The following is a 24,979-nucleotide window of genomic DNA, read 5'->3' on the forward strand; positions in this document are numbered from 1 at the left end:
TGGCATCACCATCTGCAATCCCAAATAGGGGTTTAAGACTGCGCAAGTGCTTTTCAATTCTGTCATTAAGTGCTTTTCTTATTCCTAATTAGCATCACCACTATCCTCTTATGTCTTGACACTCAATTGGAAAACAAATATGACAATACCTTTGGCCAATGCAGTGGCCTTAATTTTGTCCAAGAATTACAGAATCTCCGATTTTGAAGATAACATTCCCAGCTTTAAGTTACTCCTCTAACATTCTTATTGATATAAAAATATCTATCATACCTGAATAAGGAACATGTGTTATCCACACTAATACTGAAGACTCCATCTTCTCTAACACTTTTTTTGTGCACAGTACCTCCAAATACCTTATTCATCATCTGTTCCAAGAGAAAATAAATTGATGTTAATATAATTCAAAAGAAAATTACCCAATTTCTTACACTAAAAATTTATATTTCTTGTTCTTAGGATAGCTGTTATGTTTGTGCCTCCAAAATAAAGGAAGTTTGCTAGCTGTAAATTACTTGTTATTATTATATATAATTATCTAGTTCTTGAAAGGAATAGTTACAAAACTACATTAGGAATTTGATCTGATGTTAATTTTTATTAAACACTGGCAAATTTTCCATTTAGCATACTGTAATTCATCTGTTAAAAATAAGGATTTCTTTTTAAAAGATAAGGATTTCTTTAATATCTGAGTTTAATTTTTAAAGCATTTTAAAACACTCTTTGAACTCAGAAAGTACCTAGTTGGTATTAAAACTAGTAGCTATAAATTCCTCCAAACTGTTTAATCTTTGGCCCCAAAGGAACAGTCAGTCTACAGAAGGCTGTGCTGTGGAGATGGGATAAGCAATATAATCTGGTCTTTAATTTGTTCAAATCCCATTCACCTACAGACTTTTATTTTAACTAGTCTCTCCAGTCTGACCCTTCTGTGTCAATCTTCATCATTTACATACACCTAAACTCTTCTAACACAAAACAGATACACATAGGATTTTTAGGAACATTAAATCTGCATTGATAAAATCAATACAACCCATCTTCATATGTCTGCTCCACAACAGGTGTCACATCTGCCACAATAATACACGATGTAGGTGTACCCAGCACCCAACAGAAAAATAGGCAGAGGGCTAAATATGTGTTCATTCTTGGAATGCACACTGGCATATTCTTCAAATATGCATCAGCAAATGCTGCCCTCTACATTCTCCTGTTGCAGGAAGTCCAGCAGTTAAATAAAAAACAAAAAAAACACCTCCTAAACTTTAACCCAGTACTTCCTAAACTAAAGACTCATACGTAAAACACTTTCTGCAGCATCTTAACAAACACATAGTTTAAGAAACACTGCCACAGTCTAATCAGTCCCCTTGCCTCTAGTCGTGCCCACCTTCCAGAGATCTATGAATGTCAGCTGCTGCTGCTGCTGCTAAGTCGCTTCAGTCGTGTCTGACTCTGTGCAACCCCATAGATGGCAGCCCACCAGGCTCCCCCCTCCCTGGGATTCTCCAGGCAAGAACACTGGAGTGGATTCCCATTTCCTTCTCCAATGCATGAAAGTGAAAGTGGAAGTGAAGTCACTCAGTCGTGTCCGACCCTCAGCGACCCCATGGACTGCAGCCTTCCAGGCTCCTCAATCCATGGGATTTTCCAGGCAAGAGTACTGGAGTGGGATGCCATTGCCTTCTCCGAAAAAACATAAATATGACTGTGTTAGTCCGTGATTAAATTCTTAATGGCTATTATCTATATTTGGGTTAGCATATTTTTCCTGTAAAGGACCAGAGAGTAAGTATTTTAGTTTTTGTAGGCCCTACTGTTTCTGAAGCAACTATTCAATTCTTGTCGTTGAAGCACAGAAGGAACCACAGATATTTAAAGGAATGGATATGATGGTGTTCCAATAAACTTTATTTATGGACACTGAAATCTGAATTTCATTTCATTTTCACATGTCACAGCATACAATTCTTTTTTAAAAATGTTTTTCAACTCCAACCATAAAAATCACTTTAAATCATAAGAACCATTCTTAGCTTGCTGGTCATACAAAAAACAGGCGGTGGCCAGCTTTGGCAGCAGGCTGTAATTTGCTGACCCCCTGTCTACAGGATAAAGTCCAAGTCCCGTACACTGAACAAAGACTTTTCAATGCACTGCCTCTATCTAACTCCACTTCTCATACTTCCCATTATTCTCTACTCAAGCCATTCAAGCTAGTGTGATTAGCAATGTAGAATTAGCATGTTCTCTCCCCATCATGTCTTCAGGTCTGGTCACAGTACCAGTGGCCTAGCTAAGTATGTAGCCGAGAACAGTCATTCAATCTGCTGAATGAAAAGAGGAATGTCTTCCTCTATACACCAAATGAACCTTGTGTGCCTCCGCCTCCTCTAAATGTCCAGTTCTTAATCAAAAGACAGCTGAGTGACCAAGCTAACCAAAGCTGCTGGAACACAACACAATTTAAAACTCCACAAAGTCTAAATTAAAGGTTTTTATAAAGCCAAAGGCTTGCAGCAAAATTTAGAGCTATCTCACCTGCTCAGAAGGCTTTCATGTTTATTCTTGACTTCTGACTTATGTATGCATGTATGCTTGGTACAAGTAAAAATACAAGGAACTGAAGGATCAGCTAAGTGTCTGTGTGTGGCAGAGTGGGGAGGGAATAACTTTATGTAAAGCAGAACACTCTACTTGGTTAAAATTTTGTTTTAATATTCTATATTAACTTAAGGAAATGGCTTTTGCTTTGGATTCCTGATAACCTTGAGGTCCTAAATGCCTCAAACAACAACAAAAGCCCTGTAAGTCTAGCAGGCTTACCACTGCAATTGGGTCAGCTCCCCTTTTATCTATCCTGTATGTCAAGATTTCAAGATAAATCTTAGATTTGGGAGGCGGAAATGAAAGGAAATTCTCCCAACAAAAAATTTAACAAAGTCTGTGTGAGAGTATATACAGAAACCAAATGCTTGTAATAAAGATGTTTCCTTAAAAAAATGAAACTATATTGAAGAGAGAAGTCAGAATCTAGAAGGTATATGCAATATACATAATTGGCAAAAGTTTAGCATCTAGCATATATAAAAACAATTTTAAAAATTCAACCAAAACTGTGCAAAAATCATGACTAATCTTTTACAGCAAACCAGACACTAATGACTAATGGCAAATAAATCCATGAATCTTAAAATAAGGAAAATGACCATTACGACTACACCATGTCATTTAACACCTCTTTGGCTAGGCAAATTTAAAAAAAAATCTAACCTTGTCAAGGCCTGCAGGGATATAGGGCAAAAGGAATTTTTACATACTGCTGTGGGAAGGTATACTGGGGGCAAATAGTTCTTAGTGAAGTTGAGACTCAGCATTTCAATTAATGGTTAGCTTAGAGAAAATTTTGTGTATGTACAATACCAAAATTGAAAACTATTCATGGCAGCATCTGTAACTGCAAAAACTTGGGAAAAGACCAGCAACGCTAACAGTCCAATGTATCACTATTTGTGATATACTTGAATGTATCACTACATTCAAACAATAATTTCAGTAGTGAAAATAACTTAAAATTAGTGACTTTCAAAACCAAAAATGAAACTACACGAAGCATGATTTCACTTACATGAAGATCAATAAACAAAACTAGATAATATATTTCCTAGAAATACAATGTGTATAAATCTACAAAGAAAAGAAAGGGAGTGAATAACAATTAAGTGAAAGTGTTACCTCTTGCTGGAAGATAGAACAGTGTGGATTGGAAAAAAGTACAAAGAGTTTCAAAAGTTTTACTAATGTTCTATTTCTCATGCTGAGTGACGGATAAACTATAATAGAAATAAACACTGCAAGGAGCAGGACAAACTTTTTTCTTCCAAAGCAAAGAATTACCAGGAAGCAATCAGTAAGACTCAAGAGTTAAGGGGAAAAGACAGTACATAAGATTTCAGACTACCATGGAGGGGGCAAAGGTATACACTAGAGGGAGGCCTTCGGTGCTAACATTACCCAATCAGGAGTCTCTAGGAAATGTTAGTCCTTTACAAACTGCACATTAGCTTTGAGGCATTATTTATATCAGCATTTCATAGAAAGATGATTTCTGCCCAAAGGAACAAGATCATTCTATTCCATTATCCTCCTATGAAAGCAGTACGCAACTTTTTTATGCATTTAACATAAACAGACCTGGCTCTGGCTACCATAAGATCCATCCTGAATGACAGGAAATGTGGCCTTACAATTATAAGGGGGTACTGGCAAAATGGACAAGTGGCCACTATCATTTTATATTAAAGGAGCATATTTCACACCTATTTCACTCAAGTTCAGTTCAGCTCAGTACAGTCGCTCAGTGGAGTCTGACTCTTTGTGACCCCATGAATCGCAGCACACCAGGCCTCCCTGTCCATCACCAACTCCCAGAGTTAACTCAAATTCACGTCCATCGAGTCAATGATGACATCCAGCCATCTCATCCTCTGTCGTCCCCTTTTCCTCCTGCTCCCAATCCCTCCCAGCATCAGAATCTTTTCCAATGAATCAACTCTTCGCATGAGGTGGCCAAAGTACTGGAGCTTCAGCTTTAGCGTCATTCCTTCCAAAGAACACCCAGGGTTGATCTCCTTTAGAATGGACTGGCTGGATCTCCTTGCAGTCCAAAGGACTCTCAGGAAGTCTTCTCCAACACCACAGTTCAAAAGCATCAATTTTTCGGCACTCGGCTTTCTTCACAGTCCAACTCTCACATCCATACATGACTACTGGGAAAACCATAGCTTTGACTAGACGGACCTTTGAGGGCAAAGTAATGTCTCTGCTTTTGAATATGCTATCTAGGTTGGTCATAACTTTTCTTCCAAGGAGTAAACGTCTTTTAATTTCATGGCTGCAGTCACCATCTGCAGTGATTTGGGAGCCCAAGAAAATAAAGTCTGACACTGTTTCCACTGTTTCCCCATCTATTTGCCATGAAGTAATGGGACTAGATGCCATGATTTTCGTTTTCTGAATGTTGAGCTTTAGGCCAACTGTTTCACTCTCCTCTTTCACTTTCATCAAGAGGCTTTTTAGTTCCTCTTCACTTTCTGCCATAAGGGTGGTGTCATCTGCATATCTGAGGTTATTGATATTTCTCCTGGCAATTTTGATTCCAGCTTGTGCTTCTTCCAGCCCAGTGTTTCTCATGATGTACTCTGCATATAAGTTAAATAAGCAGGGTGACAGTATACAGCCTTGACGTACTCCTCTTCCTATTTGGAACCAGTCTGTTGTTCCATGTCCAGTTCTAACTGTTGCTTCCTGACCTGCATATTTAAGTGGGTCCTAAAAAAATATCCTGTGAGACTCTTCTTTATGTTGTAACGGAAAATCATAACAATTAGAAACAAATAAAATCAACTAAAGCTGTTTTGCAGACCAGCAATTTCTAATATTCTGCCCGGTATTAAGAATAGAAATAAAAATATTCACATTCTTACATGAACACTGATTTATATTTCCTTCCTTTACTGAAAGCTCCAGAGATAGCTAGAAGAAAATATATTGGTCTGTTCACTTTCTAACTTTTGAACAGATTCCCTCTGAGCATTATTCATATCAGTATAGAGGTTTCAACCAGACTGTTTAAAAAAAGATAATGTGCTGTTTTGCTCACTTTCTAAAATGAGGAGGACACAAAAATGGCACCAGCAGCCATGTCCTCGTGGCAGGAGCGTCACAAATGGCTACCACGAGCATCCACGTTCCTAGGGTGAGCTCCAGTCACCTTCTGCCCCTGCAGGAAACTCTAAGATCAGTCGATGAGTCTGCCCAGGCTCCTTTCAAATTACCGCATCTGCCCTAGGTCTTGGAGCATGGAAGATTTTGTGGGTGCCCTTTAAGAAAGGAATCACTATTTCCCACAACCCTTTGTCTCTCCCAAAAGTAAGTCTCACTGGCCTTCAAAGCCAAATGTTCTGGGGGCTCATTTTCCTGGCATAGGATGCCTGTGCCCAAGAGAGAAGGTGAGCTCAGGGTTTTCCTATTCCACTATCTTGGCCACTCCCCTACATATACTTAATTTACATTACATTGAAGACACTTGGCAAACACCATTTTAATCAAATAATCTAAAGGAACATCACCTATCACAGTATTAATTGATATATGGCAACCCACTCCAGTGTTCTTGCCTCGAGAATCCCAGGGACCGGAGAGGAGCCTGGTGGCCTGCCATCTACGGGGCCGCACAGAGTTGGACACGACTGAAGCAACTTAGCAGCAGCAGCAGCCTTCTAATGAGATGCTGCGAAGAGCACAGCATTTGCTGTTGTTTAGTTGCAAAGTCATATATGACACTTTTGCAATCCCATGGACTGCAGCATGCCAGGCCCCTCTGTCCATGGGATTTCCCAGGCAAGAATACTGGAGTGGGTTGCCACTTCCTTCTCCAGGGGATCTTCCCAGCCCAGGGATCGAAGCCAGGGTCTCCTGCACTGCAGGGGATTCTTTCCCACTGAACCACCAGGGAAGCACGAGCACAGCATTACTCCTGTGCTACTCCTGCCGAAAACACATAACCTGAATCTAACAAAGAGGAAACGTCAAACAAACCAAGACTATTCTACAAGGTAACTGGAATGTACATTTTTTTTTTAAATTGGCAAGGTCATGAAAGAGAAGGAAAGATTGAGGAATGATTCTAAACTAAAGGAATGTAAAGAGACATGACAACTAAACACACAACACATGGTCTAGATTAAACTCATGACTTTTAAGAGACACTGATGAGCCTGTGAAATGTTAACGGAGTCTGTGGATCAGATGTGAACACCAAGTCAATGTTAACTTCCTGATTTTGATAACCATACTGTGGTTATGTAAGACAGAATTCTAGTACTTAGGATACAACAAGTAACAGAACATCATGTTTGCAAATTACTCTCAAAATGGTTAAAAATGTTATAATTAGGGAATTGAGTAAATGTATAAAGGAGCTCTCTCTGAACTACTACTTCAACTTTCATGTATATTTAAATGCCTTTTTTTTTTTATAATGCACAAGGTTTTGTTGTAAGCAGTAATACATATAGTTGCTCTTTTGAAAATCCTCACTCAAATCAGTTTTGCCATACTAGTGTGGCAATTCATAAACACTTGTAATATGAACAAATTTTCTCATACAACTAAATATCCTAAATGCTCTAAAGACAGAAAACACTAAAACAGTAGGAGTCACAAGCAGAACAAAGTAACTTTTAAGGCAAATTCACAGATGTATGTACCTGCATGCCATAGCAAATTCCAAGAACAGGCTTGCCAATCGTGAATATTGCTGGATCAAACCAGGGAGCATCTTCTGCATACACAGAATTAGGCCCTCCAGAGATGATAATAGCACTGTGGATTTAAAGAAGACAGTAATGAAGAATTGCTGTTAATTTTTATACAAGGTCTGTGCCCTCTCTTGCTTGTACCTCTGAGGGAAACTCAATACAGACTCAGATTTTGTTATGTTTTCAGTATGCCACAGCAGATCCAGATTTTATCACAGCTAATTAATAGTCTCCTACACAGCTTAATTCTTTTCTTTTTTGGACTGTGCGACATGTGGGATCTTAGTTCCCCAATCAGAGATTGAATCCATGCTCCATCCCGCCTGCAGTGGAAGTCTCAAGCACTGGACTGACAGGGAATCCCCTACACAGCTATTTTTACTCTATTTTATTGCAATATGGGAAAGCTAACCAATTCAACAGTCTCTTGTTAATAAGCACAAACTTCCCAAATATATAAAACCAATGTCTCCATCTATGAAGGTAAGCCTGAATTTTTTTTGTTTTCCTCATCAGTGGAGGATGTAAATGAGAATTCTCAAGGCAGAAGGTGAAAATACACGTCTACTGAGAGGTTAAGGAGTAAAGCAGTTACACAGAAGGACAAGTAAAAGTATTATGAAGGCTCTGGATTATGTAGAGCAAAATACTCTACAATAAAGAATATCAGAAAATGTGAAGAATTACCTAATTTTGCCTGTTTAAAACCTGACCAATATTCCCAACAATTTCACCTGAGACCCAGAAGTAAAAGCTAACATGACCTGCCTCATATGCCCTGCTCTCAGAACCCAAGTCAGTATTCTATAAATTAGAATTTATAGAGCATTCTATGGGTTAACTTGGGAACAGACTATTTGTATAAAGAAAGCTGAAAAATGAGGCTGGCTTCTGATTAAGGTAACTTTGGTCCTCCCCGTTCAATCAAAAAATTTTGGAACACTTTAATATTATGATTTTTACATAAATATTCAGATGTCTATATTTTCTTTAGGAAAAAAATCTGCTAACATTGGACTTTCACTCTAACATGGCTACAAATAACTGGAATCACAGAAAGACTTGCACCTTCAGATTACTTAGGCTCTCCAGTTTGTCACACAGGCCCACTTATACAATACAGGCATGTTGCTGTTGCTTGGTCACTAAGTCCTGTCAGACTCTTCTGGGGCCTGGCCCATGGACTGTAGCCAGCCAGGTTCCTCTGTACATGGGATTTCCCAGCCAAGAATACTGGGATGGGTTGCCATTTCCTTCTCCAGAGGATCTTCCCAACCCAGGGATCAAATCCAAGTATCCTGCATTGGCAGGTGGATTCTTTACCACTGAGTCACTTTGGAAGTCCATATTTCTAAAGGAAAATGCATTCCAACCAAAATCTACTTACAAACAAATCTGGATTACAATCCACTTATAATTAGTGGCTGCCTGCTATGTAAAAACATAAACTAAAATGACAGACTTGTAATACATCCAATAAAATAATATAAATCATGAAAATTACTCAACTTAAAAAATATATATATAATAATCTCAGTGAGCACAAAAGCCCTACTCTTTGAACTTTATATTGGTAACATCAATCTTGGTATACATTATGTTTGTTAGCTTATCTCTTGCAAACAGACTGAAGACAATCTACTTACTCAAGATGATAAATGTGACATCCCTTTAAGATAACAATTTTAAAGGGGAATGGGCTATCCCTAAGGGTAGATATGTAACCTAGCTCCTTAAAAATGCAGAAGCTAAAACTCTGTAAAATATATTTAATAACCAAGATCTCTAGAATTTCAGTACGTTATATTTAGTTTTATAAATGATAACCACCATGGGACTGCCCAGCATCCCTCATTAATCTGCTATAACATTCTTAATACTATTAAAAAGAAAAAGCAATGGACTTAGTCAAGGATAAAACTCAAGCAGCATTTAAGCCAATTATGAAAATTCTTATCTCAATAAGCTTGAGAAGAGCTAATCACTCTCTGAGTTTTCTATTTCTACCCTGCTATTATTTTGAAACAACTTGCAATTACAAGGCCCAGTAAGTCTCAAGGCATTCCAGATACCAGCATATGTATCAAGCAGATCAAGCTTCTAAAAACAGGTAGGTTAAGATGTCTTTCAAGTCATAAACCTAAAATTTATTCTAGAAAAAGGGTGATCAAATGGCTATCTCAGCAGTAATGAAACAACAGTGCTATAGTTCCTGTTCTCCCACAGAGAGAAGCCACTGGTGTAAGCAGGACCTAGAAATTGTTTATGATCAGGTAATCAGATGACAAGAAAATCAGTTAGACTTCACTGTCAATATCGGTTACCCTATTCCACAACATTTGGTTTCAATTAGTTTGCTGGGAATTTTTGTCTGTTTGCTTTGGATTTGGGGAATGATGGAGCTTCGATTTGACAGAGAGCCATTCAGATTTCTTACAGTTTTAATTCCCTTAAAATTGGTTCTCACTAGCAAATCAAGACAGTTGAATAAGATAAACTCAAAGCGTTCCTTCTTACTATAAAATTATCTGCATCCTAAAACTAAAACAGAGTTAAATGTTTTTTCTGATTCACAATTCACTCCATTTCAAAAATAAGAAACAGGATAATGTATACACATCTATAAAGTTTCTGAAAGGTAACCATTTGTCTAAAGGAAAAACATTATGCTTTTAAGAAAAATTAAACATACTGTATTTTGGAAGAAATACAGCACAAAATCTTGAAAGCTAATTAAGGATATAAACTGTAGTTGCTTGCTTCTGAATAACACTCAATAAAAAAGGAACATTAATTCCAAGAGAAAAGATACAGCATTAACCAAAAATAGCTGTTAAAGGACGAAGTTACATATAAATTGAATGTCACTTTGACTAGTTTTAATAGTACAAGTTATAGAATTAGCCCTTAAATTAGAAGTCTTCATAATTTAAAAACTAGTCTCCTGGGATAGGAAGCAAAAGAGACGAACTGTACACAGCATTCTCTAATTTAGATACTCTAACCATTATATATATATCCCTTTGATCAAGTAATCTGGGATGAATGAATGACCGTAACAGCCAAATCTAAGTCTGATCCAGAAATCCTATACAACAGCAGTCCCCAACCTTTCTGGGACCAGGAGTGGTTTCATGAAAGACAAGTTTTCCAGGGGTGGGGGTGGTGTCAGGATGATTCTCGTACATTACATTTTGTGCACTTTATTTCTAATCTAATGCCACCACTGATCTGACAGGTGCTGGACCTTGGCCCAGAGGTTGGGGACCTCTGCTATAAAACATAAAATATTCAAATGATAAATTCTTAAACTGTGCAAATAAAATTAACGTAATCTTTTCCTTTAATTTTAATTTCTTTTAATGTCAAAAGCCATGGAAAATGTCTTGTATTAAAACCAATCCATTTTATTTTCATTAAAAAATTAAGTGTCCAAGCAAATTAATAATAAAATATCCTGCAATCTAATCTCACCGGAATCCTTGCTCTTTTATGGCAAATGCTGGTGTTTCCAAGGGGAAGATCTCGGACTGCACGAACAGTTCCCTCACTCTTCGGTCTATGACTTTTCCGTACTGAGCACCCGCATCCAGAATGACAACGGCTCCTTCACTGTGCTGGTGGCCATCCTTAAGGTCTCCTCCGGCATTTTCCAGCTGCAAATATTAACACAAACATCTTCCTAACTATGAAAATCAGATTACTTTTAAGAACTACAGTCACTGTCAGCTCCAAAAACACGCAGAAACACAAACTGCCAACTTAGGATTTTGGATTGCTAATTCAAAACACTTCTTTTAAAGGAAAGACTTGTACACATATTCACACACAGGCATGAACAAAAGCTACCATCCACTGACTACATGAGACAGTCACTTCATGTTTCCTGCATTTTACACACTACGTAGTACTAAGGTAAGCATACGGTCCAGCAGTGCCGAAACACTGCACAGGTCTACGTGAGTCTGTTCCGCTGGCATCACTACTAACAGAGCCTCCGTCAGGCATCAGACGTGTCCCAGTCTGGGTGGTGAATTATATGATCACCCTCTCTAATTGTCACAGCATTCCTATAAGGGACATACTGATGAGACCCGGAAGTTTCCTGCCAGAGCAAACAAGCATACCCAAACTCACTTTACTAGGATTTTTTATATTACCTGAGGAAAATTACACATATACATGTGTCTGACCAGCAATACTAAATTTTTTAATGTGATTTAGAGGTTAAAGCGTCTGCCTCCAATGCGGGAGACCCGGGTTCGAGCCCTGGGTCGGGAAGATCCCCTGGAGAAGGAAATGGCAACCTACTCCAGTATTCTTGCCTGGAGAATCCCATGGATTGAGGAGCCTGGTGGGCTGCAGTCCACGAGGTCACAAAGAGTCGGACACGACTGAGTGACTTTACTACTTTACCTTAATATTTTCTGACTCCCCTGTAGCTCAAACGGTAAAGAATCTGCCTGCAGTGCAGGAGACCCAGGTTTGATCCCTGAGTTGGGAAGATCCTCTGGTGAAGGAAATGGCAATCCGCTCCAGCATTCCTGCCTGGAGAATCCCATGGACAGAGAAGCCTAGCAGGCTACCATCCATGGAGTTGCAAAGAGTCAGATACAACGGAGCGACTAACACACACAATCTTATCTCTGACAAGTATACACGGAAAACACTTTTCTGGAGAACAATTTGGTAAAAAAAAAAATTTAACTGTACGTGCTGAAATAGTTATCTGGAGTGTACTAAAATATTTACCTAGAACCGACTTCAAAATAATAGCATAGGTGGGTATGGATGAAGTAAGATTGCCTGGGAACTGAAATCACTAAAGGTGGGTGATACATGTACTGTCTCCACTCTAAGTCTCTATTCTGTTTTCACACATTTTTACATAAGAAAAAGCTTTAACATGTGTATGTATCTTGAAAATCCACTTGGAAGCATAAAGAATAAGAAAAACATTTAAAACATTTTGAGTAAAAATGCAAGAGTATTTGTATATATGAAGAAGAAATGTATAAACAGATATACACCTAAATAATAAGAGGCAATATCTGAAAAATGGAACTACAGTAGGTGATTTAAAATTTTTCTTCACGCTCTTCAGTATGTTCATATACATGTCATAGTTTTTCCCCCTCCAGTTGTAAAATCTGCACAGTAAAAAATACTTAAGCCCAGCCCTGGAGGAATGTTTTTTAATCCTTTCATCCCTTATCCCTCTCCATTTATGTGAACAAATAAATGCAGGCCACACAACACCACTAACTCTTTACAGCAGTAATGAAAAAAGGCAACAATCACAGCCATCTATGGAGGAGGATCTGTGAGAGGGACCCAACCACAAGCCAGAAGGAATTCCTCAGATCGCAAAATGAAGGTTGTAATCATAACACTGAGCAATGTAGAATAATCAGAAACAGAAAACAGAAGTTTATAGAATATATTAATGCAACAAATGCTAAAACTTTCTCCTTTCAAATCTTTACCCTTATTATACATACACAGAGATACACACATTCCCCTGTTAAGGAATTTATTGAAAAAAATATTTTTCATCTTTTTTTTTAATATTTTTGAAAGACTATCTGTTACTGTATAAGTGTCTCGGATTAGTTCCATTATCATCTTCACAACTGTCACCAAATCCAAGTACAACCTGGTATTTCGTATTAAGACAGAGCTCTCACTGTGCATGATTCTGTTGTGTAAGAACTTCATTCCATGTTTTACACCAGGGTTTAGTTAACTAAAGGCGTCCCTGGTGGCTCAGATAGTAAAGAATCTGCCTGCAATGTGGGAGACCTCAGTTTGATCCCCAGGTTGGGAAGATCCCCTGGAGGAGGGCATGGCAAGCCATTCCAGTATTCTTGCCTGAAGAATTCCATGGACAGAGAACCCTGGCCGGCTACACACAGTCCACGGGTTGCAAAGAGTCAGATACGACTAAACAAGTAACACTTACACTTTTCCTCACTTTTAGTTAACTAAAAACAGTCCCCAACACCATGGCTCCAATTTCTGCTAACATATTAACTATTACATAGAGTACAAACTTTGCTCCTCAGTCCACAAATCGTCATATAAATAGAAGATGAACATCATAATTAGTGGCCAATCATGTCCCCTCTTTCAAAGTGTATTGACAACTAATCACTACACAACAAATAGCTGAGGGTACAACTGTGTCGTCTCCTTGCTGCCCAGTGACAAATCTACATGCCATTTTACACATATTCAAAGGGCAGTCTAACCAATAGAGAATGAAAGTGCAGCAAAGAAATGAAAAGTGATATGCTGGAAGTGAATTTCAAGTCCAGCATAAATGGAGTTATAGAAGAAGTAGCTGGCGGTGGCAAGGGTGACACCGCTGCAGAGGAATTTAGTGAAGGCAAAATGATCAATAAGGAAAGTGGCTGTAATAAAAAGAATGACAATGTCCCACAGGAAGTGACTCCAAGAAAATACTTCAAATATTTGAAAATATAACAAACTCTTGGAGATATTTCATGACATTCAAGTGCAAAGGATAAAATGTTGAAAGCCATCAAAGCACAGAAAAACTGTGAAGGGAAGCACTGTGTACAAAACTTATCAAGAGTAGTTTAAAAATAAAACACAATTCTCAATGTTTCCAATTTTTAAGTTACACTAAATGTTAGTTTCACTACTTCTTAATATTGTACATCCCTATTCTTTATAGTAATAACCGACAGTAAGTTTATATCCCAACACAAATTTTTAAAACATAAGGAAACCATCACAATTTTCCCATTGATTACAAGATTGCTTTGCATGGTTTCACCTTGTAAGTCCATTTTTACAATCATTTTACTGCCACATAGTAAGGACTTCTGTTTATTTAAATCAACCAAGTTTTTCTTAAATAAATGGGTTTTTAATAAAAATGTAGAGTGCTTACTTGGCATGTTTTAAAACTGTTCAAGCAAATGACATCAGAGATCACTGAGGAAACAATGAACCTTGCCTGACACTTCTTCACTTCAGCTATCAACTTGCCTATTTAGCATAAAGTTTCAACAACTCAGGGAAAAGCAAAAGGACACCAGTGATAAAAGGGAAAGTTCCTTTCCCTGAAGACCCTGAATCTATTTATTCTTACTTCACACAGAGTTACAGTTTGATCATTAAGCTCCCAAACCTTCCAGCGATTAGAAAAAGCACCCTAAAGAGAAAAATAGCTCACTAATCACATCAATAGTAGAGACAAGCAAAATTCAACATCAGGAGACAGAAAAAACCTATTGTATCTATTTTAAAAGTTGATTTAAAAGTAAATACAAAGGCTACCCCTTCGCAAGTGACCTGAAGTCGTCATAATAAATATTCATGTTTTAAGACAGTAAGAAAACAATATTAAGTAAAAGCTAAATCATAGTCAGTACCCTATTTTAGAATAAAGCAAAAGAATCTTGCAAATTCTGAGACAGCATCATTTTTGGATCTTCCTGAAGCTCCACATATCACTGACCAACCAGACAGCAAAGCCAAAACCCATGACATATATAACTAAATACCAAGTTATTACCCCAACACCACTTAGTGTTGGTCGCTCAGTTGCAGCCCACTCTTTTGTGACGCCATGGACTGTAGCTCACCAGGTTCCTCTGTCCATGGAATTCTCCAGGCAAGAATACTTGGGTTGCCATTTCCTTCTCCAGGGGAATCTTCCTGACCCAGGGATTGGACCTGGGTCTCCTGCATTGCAAGCAGATTCTTTACCATCTGAGCCACCCACAAGGGAAGCCCCAAGAAAAACAGAAAGGCCAGATAAAGCAGGGGGAGGAATCCATGCCAGGAATGCTCAGAATTCAAACAGCCATAACTTTAACAGAAGAAGGAGCTCTATCAAGTTATGAGCAACCTAGACAGCATATTCAAAAGCAGAGACATTACTTTGCTGACTAAGGTCTGTCTAGTCAAGGCTATGGTTTTTCCAGTAGTCATGTATGGATGTAAGAGTTGGACTGTGAAGAAAGCTGAGCGCCGAAGAATTGATGCTTTTGAACTGTGGTGTTGGAGAAGACTCTTGAGAGTCCCTTGGACTGCAAAGAGATCCAACCAGTCCATTCTAAAGGAGATCAGCCCTGGGATTTCTTTGGAAGGAATAATGCTAAAGCTGAAACTCCAGTACTTTGGCCACCTCATGCGAAGAGTTGATTCACTGGAAAAGACTCTGATGCTGGGAGGGATTGGGGGCAGGAGAAGAAGGGGATGACCGAGGATGAGATGGCTGGATGGCATCGCTGACTTGATGGACGCGAGTCTGAGTGAACTCCGGGAGTTGGTGATGGACAGGGAGGCCTGGCGTGCTGTGATTCATGGGGTGGCAAAGAGTAGGACACGACTGAGCGACTGAACTGACTGACTGAACTGAGAAAGGTAGTATAAAGTAGTCAAGTTATCTGAAAGCTTAGAAGGTAGTCTAAAATGCAAAAAGAAATGCTGGGACTTCCCTAGCGGTCCACAGATTAGGATTCTGTGCTTCTACTGCAAGGGGCACAAGTTCAATCCCTAGCCGGGGAACTAAAATTACCACAAGGCATGCAGGTGGTCAAAAAAAGCAAGAAACACACCTGATACTAACACAACATTGTTAATCACCTATACCCCAATATAAAATTAAAATTTAAAAAATTAAACTGCAAGAAGTTAAATTAGAATGTAAGAAAAACAATAAGCAGAGAAGTTAAATCCCATACAAAGTTATTAAAAGTAAAAAAGGAAATAAGGAATAGAGTAATATCTCTAAAGAGAGCAAGAAAGAAAGGCAAACTCAAATGCCAGATCAAAACTGGAATGTGTTATTTCTAAATGAGACAAAAGGTATGCAAAGGATGAAAGAATGTGAATAAAAATCAGACTAAACCCCAAAAGGATCAATCCCAAGATATACTCTTAACAATATTATTGTGGGCTTCATTGAAAAAAAAATCTCAACCATTTTGGGTAAAAACATAATTCAATCAACTATACATCTGTTATGTAGTTTTCTTGATATGTGTCTTATGTTACAATGAAAATTTTTTTAATAAAGCAAAAGAAGGGAAGTAATAGCCTATACCTATTATTTTAGGTGTCTTACATACTTTCTTATTCATAATACATTTGTTTTACAGATGAAGAAAATGTCAGTTGCCTAGAGATAGGACTAAAATGTAAGCTTTCCAACCCCAAAATAATTAGCACTGCAGAAGGAAAGTGGGTAAATAAAGTTATTTTATTCTTTAATATTTTGGTACTTAAAAGAGGTAAGCCTTATTATTTTAAAAAGTTTTCTTACATGAGTAACATAATGTTCTGTTTGTGTCTGAGAAAAGTACTATTTTATAAATGATTTTTGAAACTGAATTTCATCAATACTAAGTTTATTCAAGTTCAGTTCAGTTCAGACGTTCAGTCGTGTCCCACTCTTTGTGACCCCATGGATCGCAGCACGCCAGGCCTCCCTGTCCATCACCAACTCCTGGAGTTCACTCAGACTCACGTCCATAGAGTCAGTGATGCCATCCAGCCATCTCATCCTCGGTCGTCCCCTTCTCCTCCTGCCCCCAATTCCTCCCAGCACCAGACTCATTTTCCAATGAGTCAACTCTTCGCATGAGGTGGCCAAAGTACTGGAGTTTCAGCTTTAGCATTATTCCTTCCAAAAAAATCCCAGGGCTGATCTCCTTTAGAATAGACTGGTGGGATCTCCTTGCAGTCCAAGGGACTCTCAAGAGTCTTCTCCAACACCACAGTTCAAAAGCATCAATTCTTTGGCGCTCAGCTTTCTTCACAGTCCAACTCTCACATCCATTCATGACCACTGGAAAAACCATAGCCAAGTAGTTGTCTTTAAAATGGTCTTTCAAATTAGAATGCTTCAACTGTTAAAATTAGAAGTTTTAGGGTTAAAAAGATTTTAAAAACACTCACCAACACCTATTTTAGTGATCTGAGAATCTCAACTATTCAGAATAATCCTTTCATTACCAAAAAGCTAGTGGAAGTTTGCACACATTTATCTATCTAATCTCACCACACCTATAACTAAAAAAATATTTTCTTGACAAAATTATCCAACATCTCAGGTACTTTGGATGAATCAACTTCACTAAAGGCTTTTCTATGAGAGACCATCACCTCACTTACAATGCTGAATGACATTGAAACCTGCAACTTAAAGGGTTAAATCAAAGAGTCAAACTCTAGCTCTTGACTTCACCATATGCTTGTTATACCCTCCTTTTATTTTGAAAAATTGTGAACCTACAAAATTGGAAGTATGGTACAGTTAACAGCATCCTCCACCTAAATATAACATTAGTAACATTCTATCCCCTAAACAACTGGAAAGTAAATTGTAGATAGTTCACTCTCCAAGATATTTCTCACCATGTTCCTCTTAGAAACAGAGACATTCTCCTACACAACTACAATACTATTTTCATATTCAAGAAATTTAACACTGATAGTATCTATATACAAATTTTCCCAAATGTCACAATTACTTTTATGGATTTTTTAATTTCAGAACTTATATCAAAGACCACACACTTTCCACAATTAACCTAATTATTCAGCTTCTTATGGTCTTTCATGATACTGTCATTTTTTTTAATTTAAGAAATTTCATTTTTTAAATTTTTAAATTCTTTTTGTAGAATGACCCACACCAGGATCTGCTTCCTACTTCATGATTAGATTATAGACAAACTTTTTTTTCTTGCGGCGATTTTATGTTGGTGATGATTTTACAACTGCCTTCTCCTGATGTCATACAATGGCAAGGACACACTGTCATTTTGTTCCATTATTGGTGATACTGACTTTCATCACTTGATTAACATGATTTTGTGCTTAAAAGAAAAAAAATATCTGATTCAAGTTTTCCCCCTGCTTAAAACCCTACAGTGACTCTGCCTTAGAATAAAGTTCAATAAAGTCCAAAATACTTTACAAGTCCTGTGAGGCCTTGGCCTACACTTAAGCCTAAACTTCTCTTTTAAACTCTTTACAGTCCCACATAGTAGTATACCGTCCTCTGAATCAATCTCAAATATGTCACTGAAAGAAATCAGACATCTCTGAAATCATGCTATATCTTAACATTTTCCATTTGCCCAATGACAAAGCTGTCACTGCCATGGTGATAGTTACATATAAGCTGACATAAAATCCTCTAAGGAAAAGAGGATTCCAGGAATCTCTCAGGAAATTTGCCTTAGCGCAGAAAGATGTCCCAAGAGTTCAGAGAAAGAAATACAGGTGAGTCTGGCTGAAAGTCGTCTAGAATAGACATGCTGGAGCTTGATATAGCTCAAGTACATCATTTCTCTATGCTGTCTATGAGTTGAGTAAGATCCATAGAAAGTGTAGTGATTCTTTATTTCTAGTGATATGACTGAACAAGTGCAACCCCTTAACACTTCAGTCAGCAGAACATTTAAAAACCATTTGAAGAAGGACTGAGTTCTGGTTATTATCTGAAAAACTTCCATTGACATCTTCTGGTAAGAACAAGGAAGTACTAGCAAAAAAAAAATCCCAGAATGAGTTGTCAATGGTCTGGAAAAAAATCCCAGAAGAAATTGAGCATTCGCAAGAAATAATGAATCATCAAAACTCTTGATGGAACAAAAGATCTGTAGAAAAACAACACCTGGACAACTCAAGTCAAAAAGTAATTGAGGAGTCAGGCTAAATGTGAAGGGAGTTCGGACTAAACTGACTTATACGAAAACCAATTTATTTCATATAAAGAGATATATAGATATCTTTTCTCTATATCTAAGTAGTATATGATTCTTCTAAAAAAGTCTAAGTCCAGGGACTTCACTGGTCATCCAGTAGTTAAGACTCAGCACGAGCCCTGCAGGGGGCGCGGGTTCAACCCCTGGTTGGGAAACTAAGATCCCACATGCCACAGCCAAAAATAAAAATCAATAAAATTTAAGTCTAAGTCAGGATTTCCCTGGTAGTCCAGTAATTAAGAATCCATTTTGCAATGCAGGGGATGTGGGTTTGATCCCTGGTCAGGAAACTAAGATCCCACAAGCCACAGAGCAACTCAGCCCAAATGTCAAAACTAGAGATTCTGTGCACCACAGGAAGATCCTGTTTGCTGCAGCTAAGACCCGATGCAGCCAAATGAATAAATAATGTTTTTATTAAAAATAGAGTAAATTAAAAGTCTAAGTCTCTGAAAAAAAATATATATGTATATATAAAATTCCAGGTGCAATCATTGAATACAAGTGACAATTACACCGTTGTTCATTTTACATAATAAATGTATAAAATGCCTCTAGGAAACAATGTCATACACCTGAGAAAGATCTAGAAGTCATGAACCATGCCTTGATGCAATAATACGCAACACTGTATATACATTTAGTTGTTCAAGCAATGCTCACTTAGCACTGACTGTCTCATATTGCCTAAATTATGATCCCTAACTTTTGATCATTTTGATCACTCAATTTGTCTGTATTTATTTTTCTCCATCTTGTTTAATCTAAGTATGCAACCTATAGGCCTCCTCAACAAATATTTCAATAAATTACTATGTTTTGAAGTTTTCAGTGTTCAAACCGTTTGTGAAATACAAGTCCCTAGTGACATATAGTGTTATCTTAGCCTTTTACTGCTCCTGGTTTGTTAATGAGCTCATACACTGAGGAAACACTTTCCCTAATGAGATTTCAAGCTAGCGGTTATTCAACATTCCTACTTTGTTTCTACATGTTATCTGTGATTATGCTACTGTCATTTCCATATTGCTTCTAATTTATTCTCCTTTACTGACCAATTTATAGTAATTCTGATTACAACTTGATCTTTTATTGAATAAACTATGTCTCTTGACTCTTCAAAGTCATTCCAAATTCTCTTCACCCCTATCTATAAATGTACTAATAGTTCCTTTTAAGTTCAAGCGAGCACCATCCCAGAGCATAATGAACACAGTCTGAATGTACTATCTAAATCAACACATCAAAAGGGAGTTTAGTCTGGACTCAGGCTTCTCTGGTACTTCAGCTGGAAAAGAGTTGGCCTGAAATGCAGGAGACCCTAGTTTGATTCCTGGGTCAGGAAGATCCCCTGGAGAAGGGGTAGGCTACCCACTCCGTTATTCTTGGGCTTCCCTGGCGGCTCAGCAGGTAAAGAATCTGCCTGCAATGCAAGAAACCCAGGTTCGATCCCTGGGTTGGGAAGATCCCCTGGAGAAGGGAAAGGCTACCCGCTCCAGTACTCTGACCTGGAGAATCCCATGGACTGTCTGGTCCATGGGGCAGACACTACCACTAGCACCCACTTAAAAGACAGCAAACAGACCCCATAAACACAAACTCTATCCATGGAAGTTTCTGGAGAATTTAACTTCTTAGGTAAATATAGTTCTAATGCCAAATATAGTTTAATGGGTTTAACTGAGACATATGATCACTGGGTAAGAAAGTAAACAACAACTGTTTATTACCTTTCTTTTCTAACTTCAGAGGAAATAAAATTTACTCCTATGTCACAATTGGTAACTCCAGTTTTTAAATCTTTTAAAATCAACTATTTTCCCCCTTAGATTTCAATGAAGTTTTTTTTTGCAGTAAGTTATAGCAATGTTATTTGATTGACAAACAGCATTTATGTAGCCAGTTTTAAATTAAGAAAACTTGGTACTGTTGGCTAAAATCAAAATACACCATTGTTTACCTCATGACTTTTTCAATTCTTAAGTTTTACCAGGAGAAGGAAATGGCAGCCCACTCCAGTACTACTGCCTGGAAATCCCATGGACAGAGGAGCCTGGTAGGAGCGGCAAAGAGTCGGACACGACTGAGCAACTACACTTTCTTTCTTTCTAAGTTCTACCATAGCTACTTTTCCCATTTGATGATAAGCATTAGCCAGCTGAGGAACAAAGGTATCTCTAGATAAGTCTAAACCATTATTAATTAGCCCAAATCATCCTACTTCTAAAAGTCAGCAATTTACACACACACACAAACAACATTCAGTAACAACTGTTGTCATACCATTAAAATATCAGAAGGAAAAGTTCTGAACCATGTTCAGTCTCATTATCTACTTAGTTATACTGCTCACAGTTTTATTTTGGTTTTTTAATGTTGACCTTTAGATTTCCTGACTGACTCTATACTGAGATCTCTGACTTATGATTGAGATCTACTATTTTAACAAAAAAATACTTCTTTGAATGGTGACTCAAGTGTGCGTAGCCTGTTCACATGAACAACAACCAAAGGTTCTTTGCAAAGAAACAAAGATCTCGAATATGGATTTATATCCAAACATCACTGCCCCTCTTCAGTTCATCTCCCCATACTATCAGTATGCTAAAGGTGACCTCAGATAACAACACTTCCCATGCAGAGATGAAAGATAATCAAACAGCTATCTCTTCTTAAATATACTGAGTTTGTGAACAGACTCAATTTTGTCTCTAATTACTACCCCTAAAATACTTTTAAGAAGTAACCTTAGCTTAGAAGAGATCTATACATTTTTCCTAAGAAAAACTTTAAAGTTTAAATAATTTCAGTTATTTAGCACACAGACCATTTTTCAAGATGCAACTATTATACTTAATAAACCCAACCTCCTTTCTAATACTGCCCTTTCTACTGTAGCATGCAGCACCTGAACCACTTTGCTGAAAATAATCCTGAGTTATTAGAACTTGAAAAACCTATGAACAAAACTGGTGCAAGTAAGGGAAGGAATCAAGCATGTGTTCTGCCTTTTTACTATCAACTCGGCCACAAGTAACCATTTAAGTAGATGAGAGAAAGTTCTTTATAAACAGTTCCAGAAAGAACAAAATCAGAATTATCACCATTTTGTAATCTCTCATAAAATAATGACCTAAGCTACTGCAGTCTACAGAAGGACCACTGCTGGTTTGCAAACTGCCACCAGTTCCTAAGAAACAGAGCAGTTCATTCATAAATGTTATATAAGCATTCATAAACTTACATAACAACCTGACAGCAATTTTATTTCCTTGAATCTATAATAAAAATTTGGAGCCTTTATGTTCTATGTCTTAAGAGTTTTAAATTTCATTTGCCTAAAAATTTATTCTATTTTACAAAGATAGCAGCCATGGTAAAACTGAAAACTTTTTTAAAAACTGGCTTTTTATTGCAGATCTATGAGAAGCACAGAACTAGGGGTTGGCTATTAAAATCACTAAAGACTGATGAGAAATTTGACAGTGGATGGGTAAGACGGCAACACTCTGATAAATCTTAACTACAAAAATAGAGACCAGACATACATGACTTTTTTTTTGTAATTAAGGTGTAGTTGATTTACAGTGTTAATTTCTGCTGTAAAGCAAAGTGATTCAGTTATATATATGTTAAAAAGAATGTGTGTGTATATGTATATATTAAAACATCATTTTTAACATTCTTTTCCATTATGATTTACCATAGGATACTGAATATATATAGTTCCTTGTGCTATAAAGTAGGACGTTTTTGTTGACCCATTCTGGATATAACATCTTACATCTGCTAACCCCAACCTCCCACAGCATCCCTCCCGCCAACCACTCCTCCTTGGCAACCTGTTCCCTTTGTCTGTTCCCTCCTTGTCTGTTCCCTCTGACTGTGAGTCTGTTTCTATTTCATAGATAGGCTCATTTGTGTCATATTTTAGATTCCACAAATAAGTGGTATCATATGGTATTTTTCTCTTTCTGACTTACTTCACTTAGTATGATAATCTCTAGCTGCATCTATGCTGCTGCAAACAACACTTCTGCATTCTTTTATGGTTAAGTAGTATTTCATTGTGTACATATAACCACATCTTTATCCTTTCATCTGTTGATGAAAATTTAGAGTGCTGCCGTGTCTTATTGTAAACAGTGCTGCTATGAACACAGGGTCCATGTATCTTTTTATATTAGAGCTTCATCTGGACTTATGTCCAGGAGCGGAACTGCTGGATCATACGATAATTCAATTTTTAGCAATATGAGTAGCTGAGAAAAGAAGCTAAAGGCAAAGGAGAAAAGGAAAGAAATACCCATAAGAATGCATAGTTCCAAAGAACAGCAAGGAGAGATAAGAAAGGCTTCCTCAGTGATCAACACAAAGAAATAGAGGAAAACAAAAGAATGGGAAAGACTAGAGATCTCTTCAAGAAAATTAGAGATACCAAGGGAACATTTCATGCAAAGATGGGCACAATAAAGGACAGAAATGGTATGGACCTAACAGATGCAGAAGATACTAGGAGGTGACAAGAATACACAGAAAAACTATACAAAAAAGATCTTCATGGCCCAGATAACCACGATGGTGTGATCACTCAGCTAGAGCCAGACATCCTGGAATGAGAAGTCAAGTGGGGCTTAGGAAGCATCACTATGAACAAAGCTAGTGGAGGTGATGGAATTCCAGTTGAGCTATTTCAAATCCTAACTGATGATGCTGTCAAAGTGCTACACTCAAAATGCCAGCAAATTTCGAAAACTCAGCAGTGGCCACAGGACTGGAAAAGGTCAGTTTTCATTCCAATCCCAAAGAAGGGCAATGTCAAAGAATGTTCAAACTACTGCACAACTGTACTGATCTCACATGCTAGCAAAGTAATGCTCAAAATTCTCCAAGCCAGGCTTCAACAGTACATGAACCATGAACTTCCTGATGTTCAAGTTGGATTTAGAAGAGGCAGAGGAACCAGAGATCAAACTGCCAACATCTGTTGGATCATCAAAAAAGCAAGAGAGTTCCAGAAAGACATCTACTTCTGCTTTATTGACTACACCAAAGCCTTTGACTGTGTGGATCACAACAAACTGTGGCCAATTCTGAAAGAGATGGGAATACCAGACCACCTTACCTGCCTCCTGAGAAATCTGTGTGCAGGTCAAGAAGTAACAGTTAGAACTGGACATGGAACAACAGACTGGTTTCAAATTGGGAAAGAAGTATGTCAAGGCTGTATACTGTCACCCTGCTATTTAACTTATATGCAAAGTACACCATGTGAAACGCCGGGCTGGATTAAGCACAAGCTGGAATCAAGACTGCCAGGAGAAATATCAATAACCTCAGATACCGAATGACACTACCCTTATGACAAAAAGCAAAGAAGAACTAAAGAGCCTCTTGATGAAAGTGAAAGACGAGAGTGAAAAAGTTAGTTAAAAACTCAACATTCAAAAAACTAAGATCATGGAATCTGGTCCCATCACTTCATGGGAAATAGATGGGGAAACAGTGGCAGACTTTATCTTCTTAAGCTCCAAAATCTCTGCAGGTGGTGACTGCAGCCATGAAATTAAAGGACACTTGCTTCTTGGAAAAAAGCTATGACCAACCTAGATAGCATATTCAAAAGCAGAGATATTACTTTACCAACAAAGGTCTGTCTAGTCAAGCTATGGTTTTTCCAGTGGTCATGTATGGATGTGAGAGATGGACTGTGAAGAAAGCTGAGCACCAAAGAATTGATGCTTTTGAACTGTGGTGTTGGAGATGACTCTTGAGAGACCCTTGGACTGCAAGGAGATCCAACCAGTCCATTCTAAAGGAGATTAGTCCTGAATATTCATTGGAAGGACTGACGCTGAAGCTGAAATTCTAATACTTTGGCCACGTGATGCGAAG

General features: G+C 37.8%; 1 protein-coding gene across 1 annotated transcript in view; it reads right to left on the minus strand.

The window, feature by feature from the left end:
• Positions 1–24,979, minus strand: part of GMPS (guanine monophosphate synthase) — a 73,594-nt gene that overhangs the window by 33,341 nt on the left and 15,274 nt on the right. The window contains exons 2-4 of the mRNA XM_068970140.1: positions 10,806–10,987; positions 7,281–7,395; positions 274–371 (exon numbers count right to left, since the gene is read on the minus strand). Of these exons, the coding sequence (XP_068826241.1) occupies positions 274–371; positions 7,281–7,395; positions 10,806–10,987 (395 nt within the window). The remainder of the gene's footprint in view (positions 1–273; positions 372–7,280; positions 7,396–10,805; positions 10,988–24,979) is intronic.

Source organism: Capricornis sumatraensis, chromosome 1 (genome assembly GCF_032405125.1).
Source record: "Capricornis sumatraensis isolate serow.1 chromosome 1, serow.2, whole genome shotgun sequence".
Classification (NCBI taxonomy): Eukaryota; Metazoa; Chordata; class Mammalia; order Artiodactyla; family Bovidae; genus Capricornis; species Capricornis sumatraensis.